The sequence below is a fragment of the Odocoileus virginianus genome, chromosome 28 (genome assembly GCF_023699985.2).
Source record: "Odocoileus virginianus isolate 20LAN1187 ecotype Illinois chromosome 28, Ovbor_1.2, whole genome shotgun sequence".
In the NCBI taxonomy this organism is placed as follows: Eukaryota; Metazoa; Chordata; class Mammalia; order Artiodactyla; family Cervidae; genus Odocoileus; species Odocoileus virginianus.
The window spans coordinates 25,630,551-25,649,318 of NC_069701.1; the positions used below are offsets into that span (position 1 = coordinate 25,630,551).

The 18,768-nt window shown below is 44.4% G+C and overlaps 1 protein-coding gene across 2 annotated transcripts; it reads left to right on the forward strand.

The window, feature by feature from the left end:
- Positions 1-5: 5 nt before the first annotated feature.
- TIRAP (TIR domain containing adaptor protein) lies at positions 6-18,392 on the forward strand. Of its 2 annotated transcripts, none has more exons than XM_070457375.1 (5): positions 6-150; positions 10,322-10,445; positions 10,651-10,809; positions 12,739-13,338; positions 15,082-18,392. In XM_070457375.1, exons 3-5 carry the CDS (start codon positions 10,743-10,745, stop codon positions 15,099-15,101), a joined length of 687 nt encoding a protein of 228 aa, XP_070313476.1. In that variant the 5' UTR covers positions 6-150; positions 10,322-10,445; positions 10,651-10,742; the 3' UTR covers positions 15,102-18,392. The 2 variants fall into 2 exon arrangements, with proteins under 2 accessions (XP_070313476.1, XP_020768365.1); XM_020912706.2 differs by lacking the exon at positions 6-150 and adding an exon at positions 326-5,193.
- The last annotated feature ends 376 nt before the right edge of the window (positions 18,393-18,768 follow it).

Sequence of the window (18,768 nt, forward strand, 5' to 3'; positions counted from 1 at the left end):
ACGGAGGAGGGGCCGCGGGCCTGGCGCCTCCGCGCTTCCGGGGCAGCGGGCGGCCGAAGGCACTTCCCCCGGACGGGCGGGCGGCCCCGCGCCGGAGTCCGCGCCCGGCACCGGTGGCATCGAGGCGGCGCCCGGCGCACCCGGGCGCAGGTGAGCGCTCGGGGCCCCGCGGGCCGGGGTGGGCGGGGAGAGCAGGGGGCGGGGCCGGCAGGACCCCCGCAGGCAGTGGAAACACCCCCAGGCCCGCGTCCGACCCAGGTGGCGGCCGATGCCCGGTCCCCGCTCCCGGACTTGCCCGCCCCTTCCCTGGGGCACCTCTGCCGGGTTCGCCGTCATTCCCTCTCCGCCCCTGCACCTGGCCGCCCGTAGCACCCACAAGGCTGAAACGGGGTGAAAAGGCCCTCGGAGAGCGCTGTCACCTTCTCTGTCGCCAAGAAGCTCGTGCAGAGAGTCCTTGATCAGGGCAGCCTGGCTCGCTCAGGTGGCTTCCGTTTTGAACCGTAGATTCTTTTCCCTCCAGTCTCCTCGCCTCTTTTCTCTGCTCGCAGCCTCTCTCTCCTCTGATGGCCTTTGTGACAGTGTTTCCGCAAGAGCAGGGCTTTACTTAAGGGTAAAGGGTCTATGAGGGGGGATCCCTTCCACAGTCATTTCGTGAACCTAGGCCATGGGCTGGGCATCGCTTGACAGTACTGAGCGAGACAGAGTCAGCCCCCTGTCCTCCTCCTGGAGACACTAGGAAACACACACACCCAGCCAAGTGCAGCTAAGAGAGGGGAGAATGGGATACACACTCACTGAGCTGACCCAGGGGCAAGGGAGCATCGGAAATGACCCACCATCAGAGGAAGTCACAGTCTAGTTAGTTTTAAAACCTTTTGTAAAAATTGAAGTACAACCTACATACAGAAAAATGCCCAGATTTTAAGGGTACAGCGTACCCAGTGTCACTGCAGGATAAATAAAACATCACTCACACTCCAGATGCCCTTTTGGGGGAGGTGTCTTCCAGTCACTTTCACCCAAGGGTGACTGCTACCCTGGCTTTAACATCATAAATAATTTTATTTGGTTTTGAACTTTGGAAACTTGGGGTCATACTTCTGTACTTTTGTGTGTGGTGTTTTGTACTCAATATGTTGATTAACTCTTGTTGCATTTAGCGGTGGAGCTTCCCGGGTAGCTTAGCAGTGAAGAATCTGCCTGCAATGCAGGAAACGCGGGTTCGATCCCTGGGTCAGGAAGATCCCCTGGAGGAGGGCATGGCAACCCACTCCAGTATTCGTGGCTGGGAAATGCCATGGACAGAGGAGACTGGCAGGCTACGGTCCATGGGGTCGCAAAGAGTCAGATATGACTGAAGCGACTTAGTACACATGCGTGCATTTATTGGTAGTTCATTTATTCTCACTGATGTGTAATTTTGCACTGTATGGATAGACACCAGTTTATTTCTACATTCTACTGGATACATTGATGGATATGGACTGTTTCCAGCGTGGGGTTGTTGTGAATAGTGCTGCTGAGGCCTTCTTATGGTTGTCTTTTGGTGAGCATATGTAAGCGCTTCTGCTGAGTATATTCCTAGAAGTGGAGTATAGCGCCAAACAGGTTTTCAAAGTCCCTGTACCAATTTACACTCCTACAGGCGGTGTATGAGTTCCTGTTTCTTCACGTGCTTACCAGTACTTGATACTGTCTGTCTTCTTCATTGTAGCCATCCTGCTGAGTGAGGGGAAAGTCAGTTGCTCTGAGGTTTAATTTGCATTTTTCTGATGACTGACCAACTGTGCATCTTTTCATGTCTGCTGGGCACTTGGATATCCTTTTGTGAAGCGTCTGTTCAATTCTTCTGCCTGTCTTTCCAATAGGTTGTTTCTTTTTTCCTTACCAGTTTGTAAGAGTTCCTAAATATTATGGATATGAGACATATTGGATATGTAATATTTTATGTCTCAGGAGATTGCTTTTTCACTCTCCTGATGATGTCTTTTGAAGAACAAAAGTTCTTCAATTTAACGTTGTCCAGTTTATCATTTTTTTCTCTTATGGTTCTATTACTTAAGTTTTTTTCTTCTCTTTTTTTTTTTTAATTGTTACCTACTGGGGACATAGGGAGTGTGCGAAATGGGTGAAGGTGGTCAAAAGGTATAAACTTCCAGTTATAAAATAAAGAAGTTCTGGGGATGTAGTGAACAGCATGGTGACTATAGTTAATAATACTGTATTGTATATTTGAAAGTTGCTAAGGGAGTAGTACTTAAAAGTTTTGAGGACAAGAAAAAAAATTGTAAGTATATAGTAATAGATGCTAACTAGACTTATTGTGATAATCATTTCTAAATATATACATAAATTGGATCATTATGTTGTTCACCTAAACTAGTACAATGTTAGATGTCAATTATATCTCAATTTTTAAAAATCAGGAAAATAATCATAGGAAGATAATCACCTATATTTTCTTCTAAAAGCTTTGTTGGGATTCTCATGTGTATCTACTATCCATTTGAAATTACTTTTTTAGTATGTTGGGGTATGTGGGTCAAGATTCATTTGGTCCTACAATGCGGTCTAAATTGACCCAGACCACCTTTCCCACTGCATTGAAGTGTCAGCTTTGTTATAAACCAGGAGACTGTATAGATGTGGGTCTGTTTCTGAACACCCTATTCTTCCATTAGTCTGTCCTTGTACATGAATATCATTGTGCCTTAATTCAGTTCAGTCAGTCAGTCGTGTCCGACTCTTTGCAACGCCATGAATCGCAGCACGCCAGGCCTCCCTGTCCATCACCAACTCCTGGAGTTTACTCAAACTCATGCCTATTGAGTCAGTGATGCCATCCAGACATTTCATCCTCTGTCGTCCCCTTCTCCTCCTGCCCCCAATCCCTCCCAGCATCAGGGTCTTTTCCAATAAGTCAACTCTTCACATGAGGTGGCCAAAGTATTGGAGTTTCAGCTTCAGCATCAGTCCTTCCAATGAACACCCAGGACTGATCTCCTTTAGGATGGACTGGTTGGATCTCCTTGCAGTCCAAGGGACTCTCAAGAGTGTTCTCCAACACCACAGTTCAAAAGCGTCAATTTTTCGGCGCTCAGCTTTCTTTATAGTTCAACTCTCACATCCATACATGACCACTGGAAAAACCATAGCCTTAATTACTGTTGTCTTATACTGTCTTTATTATGCTGGTAATGGAAGTCCTCTCAAAGTTTCTCTTCAAAAATTTTAGGTTTTTTTTTTTTTAATATCTGACCTCCCCACTCCCAAGCCTTTTTCAAAAATATATAAAAAGCAATCATTTTGAAAGCTCAAAAGGAAAATAATGTATAAAGGCATAATGTATAAACTGTATCCATCATTAAATTCATTGCTACCACAATCTATATTACATTCAATGCCTGCATATTTACATGAGACCTACGGAAAAGCACATAAAAAGTAAATTCACGCCATTTTAGTTTAAATGACCTTTAGTACATACAGGATATAGTTTTGAAACAAAGGGAGTTTTTTAAAACATAGGAACTGTTTTCCAAAGACCAGTTTGCTACATTTGACAAAATATAGCAACACATTAAAATACTTCCCATTCATGTTTAGTCAGTAAGCTATATTCCTATGTGACTGAAATACAGCTAAGGTTTTAGATTTTAACAACCAAAGTCACCATGCTTTTGATTTATAATTCAGGGAGTTCCCTGGTACATGGACTAGTGGTTAGGATTCATCGCTGTCACTGCTATGGCCCAGATTCCATCCCTGGTCTGGGAACTGAGATCTCACAGGCTGTACAGTCAAAATATAAAAAAATAAAATAGTGGGTGCTTCTAGACACACATGCACACACACACACACACACACACGAAAATTTTGACTTGCTATTTATTTATTTTTGGCTATGCTGGGTCTTCATTGCTATGCAGGCTTTCTCTAGTTGTGACAAGCAAGGGCTCCTCTCTAGTTGCAGGGCGTGGGCTTCTCATTGCCGTAGCTTCTCCCCTTATGGAGTATGGGCTCTAGGTGCTTCAGCTTCAGTAGTTGTGGCGTGTGGGCTTGGTAGTTGTAGCTCTGGGGCTCTAGGGCACAGGCTCAGTAGTTGTGGTGAACAGGCTTAGTTGCTCCTTGGCTTGTGGGATCTTCCCAGACCAGGGGTTGAACCCGTGTCTCCTGCATTGGCAGGCAGATTCTTTACCACTAAGCCACCAGGGAAGCCCCTGACATGTTTGGTGGTGGTTTAGTCGCTAAGTCATGTCCAACTCTTATGACCCCATGGACTGTAGCCCACCAGGCTCCTCTGTCCGTGGGATTTTCTAGGCAAGAATACTGGAGTGGGTTGCCATTTCCTTCTCCAGGGGATGTTCCCGACCCAAGAATCGAACCCAGGTCTCCTGCACTGCAGGCAGATTCTTTACTGACTGAGCTATGTTTAAAAAAGTCTTCAAAATTTACAAAATGTAGTGCTGAGAGCATTTTTACTTTGTTATATATTCAGCAAGAAGATTTAGCTTAATATAAATTATAAGACTTCAGTTAATTACCCAGAGTTCTATGACTATTTTCTGCCTGCTAGAATCCCATCTTAAATCTGACTTTATAGCAAAATCAGTGGTTTGAATTTTATTTCACAAAATCAATCCCAAGATTTGCTGGGCACTTTTCAATTATTCCACTGCTTATATACATCGAGACAAGTGGTTCCTTGTGTCAGAATTACCTGTAGAGCTCTTTAAAAATACAGATTTTCGGGCCCCACTTTATTGAATAAGGATTTCCAGAGGTAGCTATTTTTTAATTAATCAGTTATTTCTTATTTTTGGCTGTGCTGGGTCTTCATTTGTGCATGTAGGCTTTCTCTAGTTGTGGCGTGTGGGGACTACTCTCTAATTGCGGTGCGTGGGCTTCTCTTTTCTGTGGCTTCTCTTGTTGCCAAACACCAGCTTTAGGGTGCACAGGCTCCAGTGGTTGGGGCATATGGACTCAGCTGCCCCGAAGCATGTGAGATCTTCCTGGAGAGGAGACCGAACCCATGTCCTCCCTGCATTGGCAGGCAGATTCTTAATCACTGGACCGCCGGAGAAGTCCAGTAGCTATATATTTTTTTAAGTTTTCTCCGTGATAATGATATGCACCTTCATTTGGGAACCGTTGCTGCAGTCCACTAGACCAGTCTTTAAGTACATCAGAATTGTGGAGTATTTGTTTTTTGTTGTTGCTGTTGTTGTTAGTATTTTTTGGTGTGTGTGTTTTGTTTTTTGGGGTTTTTTGTGTGTGATTTTGGTTTTTTTGCTTGGTTGGTTTTGTTTGTTTTGCCGCAATATGCGGCTTGCGGGATCTTAGTTCTCCAATCAGGAATTGAAACCAAGGTCCAAGCCTTGAGAGCACCGAGTCCCAACCACTGGACCGCCAGGAATTCCTTTTTGAAAACCGGCTTCCCAAGTCTTCCTCCCAGAGAGGTGATTCAGTGGATTTGGGGTGGGGCATAGGAACTGGCATTTTTAAACTCTTCATTGTGATTGGTCCCTGTGTTCACTTTCTGTGATGCATGATGAATTACTACAAATTTAGCAGCTAAACCAACACCCGTCTGTTACCTCAGAGTTTCTGTGGATCAAGGGCTGGGGAAAGGCTTGGCTGAGTCTTCTGCTGGGGTCTTACCCGGCCGCAGTCCAGGTGTTAGCTAGGACTGTGGTGCCATCAGAGACGCAAATGGGAAAAGAATCACTAATAAGTCCCCTCAGGTTATTTGTTGGCAGAATTCATCTCGTTGAAGTCGTAGGACTGAGGTCAGTTTCTTGCTGGCCCTTAGCAGGACACCAATCTGGGCTTCTCAAGGCTGCCCGAGGTTCCTTGACACCTGACTCTCTCATGACATAGAAAATTCTTCCAAGTTAGCAAAGGAGTCTCTTTCCAGTTTGCTAAGATGGACTTTTACATCCATTCCCATGCATACACATACATCTGTATTAATGCACAATATCCATATATTGTGTATTATCTATTCATCAATAGGTATTCATTATACCTATTGATACATACATATAGTATGTATATTTGCTATATAAGATGTATATAGAAATATTTAGATATTTATATTATATTGTATGTGAATAATATTTATATAAATATATAAATAATATATGTTTGTATTATGTATAATTTATATAAATTTATAAATATTTATATATACCTGTATAGCAAATATGCATACTGTATGTATGTATCAATAGGTATAAACATATATACACACATGATTATGTTACTATGTATATGATATGTATATGTGTATATACATTTATAAACATGTGCACACACACAAACACACCATACAAATAGTAACATAGTATGTGAGTGACATACTACACCTTCACCATACCCTGTTGTAAGAAGTTATGTGTCCTGTCCATGCTTACAGTTGTGAACATATGTGTCCATAACTGTATTGTGCCTATCAAGGTATTAACAGTTAATTTCGGCATTTAAAAAAAACACTTATTTTGACTGCACCAGGTCTTAAGTTGCAGCATGCGGGATCTTTAGTTGTAGCATTCAACAAACTTTTATGTGGGATCTAGTTCCCTGACCACGGATCAAACCTGGGCCCTTTTCATTGGCAGCAGGAAGTCTTAGCCACTGGACCACCAAGAAAGTCCCATGATTTCAGTACTTTAAGGGACATTGTCCTGTAAGTTCTAATGAATCCTGTCCTGACAAGTGTTTCAGCAAGTGTTTGAGCCTTTGAAACCAATGTTCTTAATTTTGAAGTCAAAGATCAAATGAAGTGTAGATGATACTATGTCCATCAAAGAAGTGAAAAACTCCCTCAAACAGTTTAAACCTGTAAGCAGACCAGTTTTTAGCACTTAGAGTCAATGCTTTCTCTATTCAGTAGCCTCACATACAATCAAAGATTGTGTATTACTTTCCCATTGCTTCTGCAACAAAGTACCACAAATTTAGTGGATTCATACTGAACACATTTATTATCTTATAGATGCTATGCATCCCTTCTGGAGTTTCTAGGGAGGATTCCAGGTCTTTGCCTTTTCCGACTTCTGGAGGGTGCCTCATTCCTACTGATAGCCCCATGTTGGCAGAGTTCATCTCCTTGAAGAGGAGCCCCACATTACCCCGACCTCTGCTTCTGCTGTCCCATCTCCTCTCATTCTGACCCTTCTAACTCTTCTAAGACCTTTGTGATTACATTGGCCCACCTAGATAATCCAAGATAATCTTCCTATCTCCAGACCCTTAATCACATCTGCAAAATCTGCTTCTTCCAAGTAAGGTAGCTTATTTTCACCCAGGATTAGGATATGGACGTCTTTGGGGGACCACTGTGCTGTCTTCCACAGATAACATTTCCTGTTTAACAGAAATGGAATTTGAATTAGGTAAGATACATAACCATATATCTTCATAGGTTTCAGTACATTCCCTATACAGTAGATACTGGAGACCAGTTAGATATTGAATAATACTTAATACACTTTGGGTTTTATTCAGTGAAGCTTTATAGTATTTACCTCACATACTAAGTTCCTTCTTATAATATTGAAAAAGTATTCTAAAAACACTGACAGTAACATGCTACTGGTTTTTTTGTTTTTGGTTTTGTTTTGAAGAAGCTCTTTCCTAATTTTCTATCAAGTTTTTGTAATTATCTACAAAGGAGGTATTTAGGTCTACATCCTTCTACTTGATGAACTGTTTAAAGGAACAGGGAAAATTGACTACAGAACAAATCACAGAACAGACAGATCGAGTGATAAGAACTTCCAGTTGGAGATTTGCGTTCATTAGCTTCTTGTCTGCCTGACAAGTATGTCTCCTACATCTAATACACGACTATTACTAAAGCTTGTCAAGATTAAAGCATATCTGCGTGTGATTGCTCCACAACCTCAGCTGCACAAGAACTGAAAAGAAACAAGGAAAATGCAGTAGGGTTTTAGATTCTAGGAAACAGACAGTGTACACAGTTAATGGAACTGATCTTCATTCTTGCTCAATTTTCCTTTGTGAAAGATGCTATTTCCTGTGTTTGAACTTTTCCATAACGTCAGTCACTAGGGCTTATACCAGTCCACTTCCAGTGGCTATTGGGCATTTGGATTTCTTCTTAAACAATGAAAAAACACAGCTACCAAAAATCAGCATGTAGTGTCAAAAGGGTAAGTCATTTGATACACCGAGAAACTGAACCTTAAATCTACATTGGTTAAGTAGACTGAAGTTTTATGTTAATTTTGAACTTTTAAGCTGTCATAAAAATATCAAATCAGTCTCCAGTTTGTGTGTCAAAGCCAAATAATGAATTTTCAAATTAAAACACAATTGAAAAAACGTTTACGATAAAAAAGTAAGTAGCACTGTGTCTACTATTGCGGGGGCTGGGGGTGGGAGGTGGGCAGGGAGGGGAAGGACATCTTGAATGGTTGAAATGAAGATGTCAAGAGACAGCAACTGCTAGACTTCCTTGGTGGTCCAGTGGTTAAGACTCTGCTCCGTGCTTCCAATATAGGGGGCCTGGGTTCGATCCCTGGTTGGGGAACAAGACCTGGCACAGCCAAATTAAAGCAAAAAACCCCCAACAACTCCCAAATCTAACAGTGGTTACTAGGCACTGCCTCAGCCTCTCAACTTAGGGGGTCTGAAATATTAGGTAGGAAAAGAATATCAGGTAGGAAAAGAAACACACATCTTTGCTAATGTTCCCATTTTCGTGTCCCTTTGGCTTAGCAGCTGTCTGCTTTGCTCTTTCAAACATGCCTCTTCCCCAGCCCATCCCAACTCCTTCTGCCCCGAAAACCTGCCCCACCCTCTGCTGCTGCAGTTCAACTCCTTTTTTTGAACTTTTATATGTTTTCATGAATCATCAGTACCTCTTGTCTTCTCTCCATCGGCTTGGCATAAGGGTGTTCAGCATTTAGCCGAATGAAGCATGTTTGTGCAACATTGAAAGACTTTCTTCAGCTTTCCAAAACTCTTTATCTCAGTGTGTTTATTCAAATGTGCCTTTCTCTGTGGCTTCTGGGGGCGGTGGGCAGGGAGGGGACGGGGCAGGGTTGTCTTGACGTCTGCAGATCCATCAAATAGTGACAGAGCAGCCCTTGCTCTAGTGCCAAGTTCTCTACCAACCCTTCACCTCCAGAAGCCACTAGATCTCAGTGACTCTGTCTCAGATCAGGGTGGGCTCTGCTCCACACAGTATGCTCCCAGAAACCTCAGCAAAACGAGACTCCGCCATCAGGGACATTAGGTCATTGTGGTGGGAAGAGAACACAGCAGTTGCCATCTGAGGCAGTCTTGGTCCTTTGCATTTCCATATAAATGTTGATGCCTTTTGACACTCCCTTCCCTCCACCTCCAAAAAGCAAACCAAAAACCTTCTGGAATTTGGAAAAACATTGAATATATCCCTCCAGTGTCTGGCTTGTTTTAATTTTTAAAATGTTTATTTGCTGCGTTGGGTCTTAGTTGCATCATACAGGGTCTTTCACTGTGGCATGTGGACTCTCTGGTTGTGGCTCCTGGACTTATTAAGTCTGGGGCATGTGGGATCTAAGTTCTTCCTCCAGGGATTGAACCCAGGTCCCTGGCATTGCAAGGTGGATTCTTAACCCCTGGACCACCAGGGAAGTCCCTGGATTATTTTATTTTTTCATATGTATTTGTTATTTTCTCTATTTGTGAAGAGCAGGTGCTCGGGCTTCTCACATTGGAGGCTTCTCTTGTTGTGGAGCATTGGCAGGCTCTAGAGTGTGCAGCTTTAGTGGTTGAGATTTGCGGGTTCTAGAACACAAGCTCAACAGCTGTGGCAAATGGGCTTAACTGCCCCAGGCATATGGAATCTTCCTGGACCAGGGATCGAACCCGTGTCTCCTGCATTGGCAGGCAGATTCTTTACCACTGAGCTACCAGGGTAATTTTTTTCTGAGCATTCTATGCCATGCACTTTACGTAAATCATCTTGTGTGGTCTTCACAATAATGCTGAGCAGGTTGTAGTATTATTCCCATTTCACAGATGGAAAAACTAAAGTTTTGCAAGAGTAAGCAGTTTACCAGAGGCCACATTTCATAAGAGATCTAGGAACTCTGCCTGCATAGTCTGTAAACTTAACCATTTTGTGCAGCTGAGGGAGAGAGGGATGGCTGGGGGGTGGATGGAAGGAGTGATTTGGGGAAAGGCAGACTTGGAGGAAAAGTCCACCAAGGTTTCTTACATGTGCTAGCTCTCAAACTGCAAAATATCTGTTTACCTTGATACATAATTATTTGTTTAAACAGCAACGGACCTTCTTCTCTGATTTCAGCATTTACACAGGAAGTTCCTACAACGAGGTGCTTGCCAGTCGCCCTTCCCCAGATCCCGAATGCACCCCTGGCCAGGTGGCGCAGAGGACAGTCACTCTGCTGGTCATGCTGAGCTCATACTCTGTAAGTTTCATTATTACACAGATTGGGGTTTTGCTAGAAACCAGCTTTAATCCCAGTGGTGGCTGACCCTAATCCCATAAGGGACCCATTTAGAGACTGAGCCTCTGTCAGGCACCCAGAGAAGAATAACTCCCAGAGCCCATGCCCTGGGACTGGGAGTAAGCTAGATCCAGCTTTTGTGACCCTCTCTCTCTGTCTTTTGTAGAATGGCTGTTCCATGAGGTCAAGACTGGGGCCCCTCCCTTCTCCCACTTTACCAATGCCTGGTCTCATGGGGTTAGTTTGGAGCCCACCACGATGGCATCATCAACCTCCTCCCCGGCTCCTGGCTCCAGGTCCAAGAAGCCTCTGGGCAAGATGGCTGGTGAGTGGACCCAGACTCCTAATTCCAGGAGGCTGCCTGGCCCCCAAACACAGGCCCTGGAGAGATTCAAAGGAGGCTGATGGTGTGGGAGGAGTGGTCCTGTCTTGATTTCAGTGCCCAGGGCTCTGTGGGGAGTGAGGCAGTGTGCCTCTGGGAGCCTTCAATCATTTTGGCTCACTGGTCTCCCAGGTGTGCTCAGCTAATCTTCCCAGCCTGGAAACCACCGTGCTGAGTACTTGACTTGATGTCTCTTGTCCTCTAAATCGCTCAGAACCATTCAGAGGAAGGAGACAAGCAGAGCAGAGAGAGAGGACACCTCCGGAACACCAAACTTTCTATCCTGATCAAAAGCTAGAGAAGCTGAGTTGAAATCATTTGGAGTACTCAACAATATGCCAGATAAGGCATTATTTCCTCTAACCTTCAACAACAACTGAAAAATGAACCCATTTTCCAGATAAGGAAGTGGAAACATAGACTGTCTTGTTTAAGGTCATCCAGAAAGCAAGCAGTCCACAATCAAATCTGTGCGGCCCTCCGAAGTGTGGTTTGGAATCAATCAAGTGCTAAGGTCTTCAGGAGCTCTGGACAGTGACCTCCTTCCACATTCCCATTTTACCCATTTGGCAGGAAGCTAGGATTTCTCAGGGCTTCCCTGGTGGTGCTCGTGGTAAAGAACCTGCCTGCCAATGCAGGAGACATAAGAGATGTGGGTTCAATCTCTGGGTTGGGAAGATTCCCCTGGAGGAGGATATGGCCACCTACTCCAGTATTCTTGTCTGGAGAATCCCATGGACAGAGGAGCTAGTGGGCTACAGTCCACAGGGTTGTGAAGTCGGACATGATTGAGGAGACTTAGCATGCACGTACGTAGCATGTAGGATTTCTCATGGCCAAACAGGTGCCAATCCCTGCCTCTCTTTTGCTCCCCGTGATCTAAATCTACCTCCCCTCAGTGCTAAAAATGGGTTTGGGGACTAACTGACATTTACCAGCTTAACATAATTCTGCTTACAGGCTCACAGATGGTTGATTAGTCATCTTTTGGGAAGTTCTGGTTAGGCTGGGGGTATCAGAAACCAAAGGGCGTGGAGCAGGCGAAGCTGTCTTTCCTAATCAGGCTGGTAAACAGCTAGAGTTGTTTTTTCTCATATCGTTGTTATACCAAAAATTTTTTTTTTAATTATTGAGGTATAATTGACATACGCTATTCCATTAGTTTCAGATGTACAACATAGTGATCCAGCATTTGTATATATTGTAAGATAATCATCGCACTAAGTCTAGTTAACATCCATCACCTTACAGTTCCTTCTTGTGATGAGAACTTTTATGATCTACTCTTAGTAACTTTCGAATATGCAATACAGTAGGACAAGCTGGTATTACATCTCCACTAACTTATAAAACTGCCAGGCTTCTTTATTTATTTTGGCTGCTCTGGGTCTTTGTTGCTGTGTGTGGGCTTTCTCTAGTTGCAGTGCACGGGCTCCTCATTGCGGTGACTTCCCTTGTTGAGGAGCTTGGGCTCTAGGGCACGTGGGCACCAGTAATTTCTGCTCATGGGCTCTAGAGTGAGGGCTGGAGCTTAGTTCCCCGGAGGCATGTGGAATCTTCCTGGACCAGGGATGAAACCCATGTCCCCTGCATTGGCAGGTGGATCCTCAACCATTGGGCCACCCGGGAAGTGCAAACAACCAGCTTTTATGTATTCCCCAAACCTTTTAAGATAAGGGGAAGTTTGGGGCAAGTCCCGAGGGATGGACACAGTACACAGAATAGCTGGTGTGAGAAGGTGGGCAGGGGAGACAGGAAGGTGGGCAGGGGAGACAGACTGGGGTCCATCCCGAGGTGACTCTTCTCTGGTGGGGTCGGGAGGAAGCCCCTGCTGAGAACTCCAAGCCTAAGCAATGCCGCTCTCCCCTGCAGACTGGTTCAGGCAGGCCCTGTCGAGGAAGCCCACGAAGAAGCCCGTCTCCCCAGAAAGCGCCCCCAGCGACGTTTCACAGCCGAGCTCACCGGACAGCCCCCCATCCCTGGGCCGCAGCTCAGAGGTGTCTCCCATCCCTACACCGTCGCACGGGGGCGCCGACGGCGGCGGCGGCGGCAGCAGCAGCAGCGGCCGCTGGAGCAAGGACTATGATGTGTGCGTGTGCCACAGCGAGGAGGACCTGGTGGCCGCCCAGGAGCTGGTCTCCTACCTGGAGGGCGGCGCCGCCAGCCTGCGCTGCTTCTTGCAGCTTCGCGACGCCACCCCCGGTGGCGCGATCGTGTCCGAGCTGTGCCACGCGTTGAGCAGCAGCCACTGCCGCGTGCTGCTCATCACCCCGGGCTTCCTCCGGGACCCGTGGTGCAGGTTCCAGATGCTGCAGGCGCTGAGCGAGGCCCCCGGGGCCGAGGGCCGCACCATCCCGCTGATGTCCGGCCTCAGCCGAGCCGCCTATCCCGCCGAGCTCCGATACATGTACTTCGTGGACGGCCGCGGTCCCGAACGTGGCTTCCGCCAAGTCAAGGAGGCTGTCATGCGGTGTAAGCTTTGGGGAAGGGCTTGCTCTACCTGGGCTTTTAGGAGACACCCAGGGTAGCCTAGTATGGGCTTCACTCTATTTTATCTTTTTAGGAAAATATTTGTCTGCCCAGCACCTTTTAGCTGGCGGGGATCTTCCTTGAAGCATGAAGGCTCTTTCAGTTCCCACCTGAGAACTCTTAGTTGCAGGGAGGCAGGATCTAGTTCCCTGACCAGCGATGGAACAACCAGTTCCCCCTCCACCCCGCGCTGGGAGCACAGAGTCTTAACCACTGGACCACCAGGGAAGTTCCTAGGCTTCACTTGATTGCACTTGGCAAATGCTGTGTGTTGGTTTTTTTTTTTCAAACAGAAGGTTTGTGGCAACCTTTCCTGGTCAGATGATAATTAGCATTTTTTTTTTCTTTTTTAGCACTATGTATTTTTAAATTAGGCCTTCCCTGGTGGCTCAGATGGTAAAGAATCTGCCTGCAATGCAGGAGACCCGGATTTGATCCCTGGGTGGGGAAGATCCCCTGGAGAAGGAAATGGCAACCCACTGCAGTATTCTTGTCTGGAGAATTCCATGGACAGAGGAGCCTGGTAGACTATAGTCCACGGGGTCACAAAGAGTCGGATATGACTCAGCAGTTGTTCCTATTCCTATTTTTTAATTAAGGCATGTACATTTTTTTAAATCAACTTTTTATTGAAGTATATTTGATTTACAATGTTGCTCTATAGCATAGTGATTCAGTTATATATATATTATTAATCTTCTTTTCCATTGTGGTTAATCATAGGATATTGAATATAGTTCTCTGTGAAGGGATGTACATTGTTTTAAAAACATCATGCTTTTGAACACTTAATAGACTACAGGAGAGTATAAACATAACTTTTACATGCACTGGGAAGCCAAAGAATTTGTGACTCATTTGACTGCAATATTTGCTTTATTATGGTGGTCTGTAACTGAACCTGCCGTGTTTCTGAGGTCTGCGTGTAGTTCAGAGTGCAGGCTCTGGAAAAGACCATGTTACCTGGGTGAGTTACTTAACTGCTCTGTGCCTGGGTTTTCTCATTGGTTGAATGAGAATTACATTATATACCTAAATAAGTATGTACACTAAGTAGGTATTCAGGACATTGCCTGCCACGTGTAAAGTACTCGTAACAGGCAAGGCCTAGCACATGTCAAGTCCTCAATAAATATTAGCCATTATCATCATTATTGGGACTTCCCAGGTGGCTCAGTGGGTAAAGAATTAGCCTGCAATGCAGGAGACACAGGTTGGATCCCTGGGTCAGAAAGATCCTCTGCAGGAGAAAATGGCAACTCATTCCAGTATTATTGCCTGGGAAATCCCATGGACAGAGGAATCTGGTGGGCTACCATCCATGAGGTTGCAAAGAGTTGGACATGACTGACCGACTGAACATACACACACATATATACATCATCATTACTAGTATTAATAGTATTAGATTTCTCTCATTGAGGTCAGGTTGGCAATGTCCACCAAGAGCTAAGAACATGCCAGGAGGGACCCTGGTTTAGTATTGGTTTAGTAAAGCCAACAGGTGCAAAATAATAGGGAAGAATTGCCCATGATAAGCATATCCAGGGAGGGGCAATATATAACAGTGGGTTTGGAAGGTAAAATAGATTAAAAGGCAGCGGAGGCGGGGAGCTGTTGGGGGGAAACAGAGATGCTGGGATCTGAGGATGGTGACAAGCCCTGTGCCTCTTGGATCTCTTTCAGACCTGCAGACCCTTGGCTGATGCTTGATCCATCACCACTGCACCCAGACAGTTGGAGAAGAGTGGGAAATGCAGTTAGAGGGCCCAGGGCCTGGGATTCCAGCAGACACAGAGTTGTAAGGAGTGAGTTTGCAGGACACTGTATGTGACCCAGGGATCAGACTGTCTGTAGCCTCCATATCCTTGGGCTCTCAGGAAGGACCCAGGGAAGTTGGGGAGCCCCTCCAGGGAGGCCTGGCGAGGCTGGGGATTCCCCCAGGAAGGCCTGGGGAGACTGGGGACTTCCCCAAGAAGGCCTGGGGAGACTGGGGATCCCCCAGGAAGGCCTGGAAGAGCCAGAAATCGGAGGCGGGAGGAAGTGCTGATACCAAGATATGGCCCACGTGATGCCGCCTGCATGACTGGACTTGAAGCCTGGCAGGTCATATCTATGTCTTCAGCCCCTGGAATCGGGCACTGGTGTTGAGGTGCATTCCTCTTGAAGAGGTGGCTCACCTGAGTAAGGAGCTGGAATCCTGGACCATTTGCCTCAGCTGCGTGGTTTTCCCAGGTGCGGGGAAGCCCTGAGCAGGCGTCAGGACAAAGCAACAGGTATGCTGTCTTTCACACTCACACTCCTGCCGGGGTCTCCCTGTGACGTCGTTCACATCTAAAAGGTATGTGGAAGATGCCCTCAGCACTGTTGTTTCCACTGCACGCCTGTGATTCAAGACCCACACCTAGAGCCCATTCAGAAGAGACAGGAGAGAGCGGGGAGCAGGTGGGGCAAAGAGAAGGGAAACTCAGATCTTTTAGCTGGGATCAAAAGCCCTCTCACCGATCACTGACATGTGGGGGCTTCATCACATGTCTGGCCAGAACTCACGCTTTCTCATGCAGAGAGCCCCTCACCTCTGCACTCAGAGGAATCAGTGTATTTCCTCTGGAGGATGGTATGTTTTCAATAAAACTTGTTGAGCTGAAATGAACTTATTACTTCCCTGATGTATACTTTTGTGTCTCTTCGTCCACTCCCCCCTCCCCCACCACATCTCCTTTTACTGAAAAAAATATACACATATATATTTTTCTAAAAACTGAGATATAATTGACATATATTAGTTTCAAGTGTACATGATGTGCTATCTGCATATATGAAAAAACCTTTAATTACAAATTATCTTATTACATATGAAAGGACTAAAGAATAATGTAGTACACTCACCTACTCTACACCCAGCTTATTTTTTTATACAATACATTGTAATTTTTATTTTATTTTTTTCCAGTTTAGGATTTTTATTATTTTTTTTCCATTTACTTTTAATAGTTGGAGGCTAATTACTTTACAATATTGTAGTGGTTTTTGTCATACATTGACATGAATCAGCCATGAATTTACATTACACCCAGCTTAGAAGCAAACCCTCACAAGCCCCATGTTGCTCCCTATCTGTCCTTAATTATATTCTCCTTCCTTCTCCCACTAGAAGTAACCACTATCTGAAATTTTGAATGTTATCACTCTTAGCTTTTCTCTAGAAATTTATTACATATGTATGCATCCCTGACAGCATACTTTTACATGGTTTTGTATTATAAATAAATGGTGTTATGTTTACAGATTATGCAAATTCCTTCCTTTGGCCATTTGTTTGTAAGATGTATCCACGATGATGCATGGAGCTCCAGTACATTCACTTTCATTCCATTATGTAAATATACCACTGTTTAGCTGCACATTCTTTTACAAATGGACACTAGGTTGTTTCCAGTTTCTTTGGGGTTTTTTTTTTGCTATTGAAAATAAGCCTGTGAGCATTTTTATTCTTGTATATGTTTTCCAGGGCAAGATCTTCTAGGATTTAACCTAGATGGGGAATAGTCAAGAGTATCCAGTGGTTTTGGCAGAAGATGTGAAATTTTCCTCCAAGTTGATTCTGCCAATTTCTGTTCCTACCCTGTGTGTATAAGAGTTGTCACTTTTTCATCTTCTTGCTAACAATTAGAATTATCAGATTTTTTATTTGTATTTTTTGTTGCACTGCACAGCTTTTGGGATCTTACTTCCCTGACCAGGGATTGAACCCAGGCCTTGGCAGTGAAAGCGCTGAGTCCTAAACACGGGACTGCTAGGGAATTACTTAGAATGATCAGTTTTTTAGGGCTTCTCCAGTAGCTCAGATGGTAAAGCATCCGCCTGTAATGCAGGAGACCAGGGTTCAATCCCTGGGTTGGAAAGATCCCCCTGGAGAAGGCAATAGCAACCCACTCCAGTATTCTTGCCTGAAGAATTCATGGACAGAGGAGCCTGGTGGGCTACAGTCCACGGAGTCACAAAGAGTCAGATACAACTGAGTGACTAACACATACACACACGTCAGTTTTTTAAGTGTGTGTTAATTTGGTGGGTGAATACTGATACACTATTGTCATAATGTTCTTTCTTCTCTTTTGCCTTTATTATAAAAAATATACACTAAAAGGAAGGAGGCAGTTTGACAAATCCCTGTATACCTATCACCCAGTTTCAACAATCACCAACTCAGAGATAAGCTTTTATCAACAATAACCCGACCCATAAGTCCCCTCCAGATCCTCTGAAGCAAAACCCAGGTGTTATTTTATTTCTAAATATTTAAGTATGTCTCTCTAAATTATTAGAAGTTTAAGAAAAAATATGACCACAATATAATAGTATCTTTTAAAGAAGTTTTTTATTTTTTAATGTAAACACTTTTATCTATTTGTAGTTTGTGCTTTTTGTGTCTTCTTTGGGAAATCTTGCATACTCTTGTATTTTCTTATGGAAGTATTTTACATTTGGTTCTTTAATCCAACTGGCTGTGCTGTTTGGGTTTGTTTTTGTTGCTCTTGATTTGTAAATCAGAGATCCATTTCCCCCCATTTGAATTGCTGTTCTTTGCTGCCTAGTCCCTCCTCCCCCACTGACTGTGCTGTCATCGGTGTCATGTTTTGTCATATGTCATACGCCTAGGTTCTCCAGGCTCCTTCCTTCATCTGTTCACGTACCCTGTCAGTGGCACCCTGCCTTACTGACTGTGATTGTTAGCAAACCTTGATAATTTACAGTCCGCTCTTCCCACTTTTATTTCTCAGAATCACTTCAACCCTTCCCGTTCCTTTATTCTTTCATATAAATTGTTTATTCACTGTGTCAGATTCCAGGAATGGGCCAATTAGTATTTTTATTGGACTTACATTGAGTTGAGAGATTAATTTGGAAAGAATGGATGTTTTAATACTTCACAAAAATGTTATGACTCCATTTCTTTGTTTTTAAATGTATTTCAATAAACTTTACAAATCGTTTCCATATTGGTCAGTCACATTTTTTATGAGATTTATTCCTTAACACGTCGTATTTTCTGTTGCTAGTGTAAAGTTATTTTTATTTATTTTGTGCTACGAAAAGCTTTACTTTTTCCATTTGGTCCAAAGCTTGAGAGAGGGCTCCAGGCAGAAGCCCTGGCGTTAGCAGGGCTCTTAAAAGGGCTCCTAGTCTTGCTTGAGGGTGAGCTTTTTGAAGAGATATTTGTCCAGTCGTGCCTGGGAACCAGCCAGCCTGCAAAGGTTGGTCAGATGGTCCCCTGTCTTCTTGATGCATTTCACCTCCTTAACTAGGAAGTGGTTCTCCAGGAAGTCACAAATGTGGGGACTTGTGACAGAACCCAGACCATGCAGATCC

Excerpts from the sequence above, each read along its gene's own strand:
- TIRAP (XM_070457375.1), top strand. The coding sequence starts at position 10,743 with ATGGCATCATCAACCTCCTCCCCGGCTCCTGGCTCCAGGTCCAAGAAG. Across the intron at positions 10,810-12,738 it reads GCCTCTGGGCAAGATGGCTG|ACTGGTTCAGGCAGGCCCTG; the intron begins GTGAGTGGACCC and ends TCTCCCCTGCAG. Across the intron at positions 13,339-15,081 it reads CAAGGAGGCTGTCATGCGGT|ACCTGCAGACCCTTGGCTGA; the intron begins GTAAGCTTTGGG and ends GATCTCTTTCAG.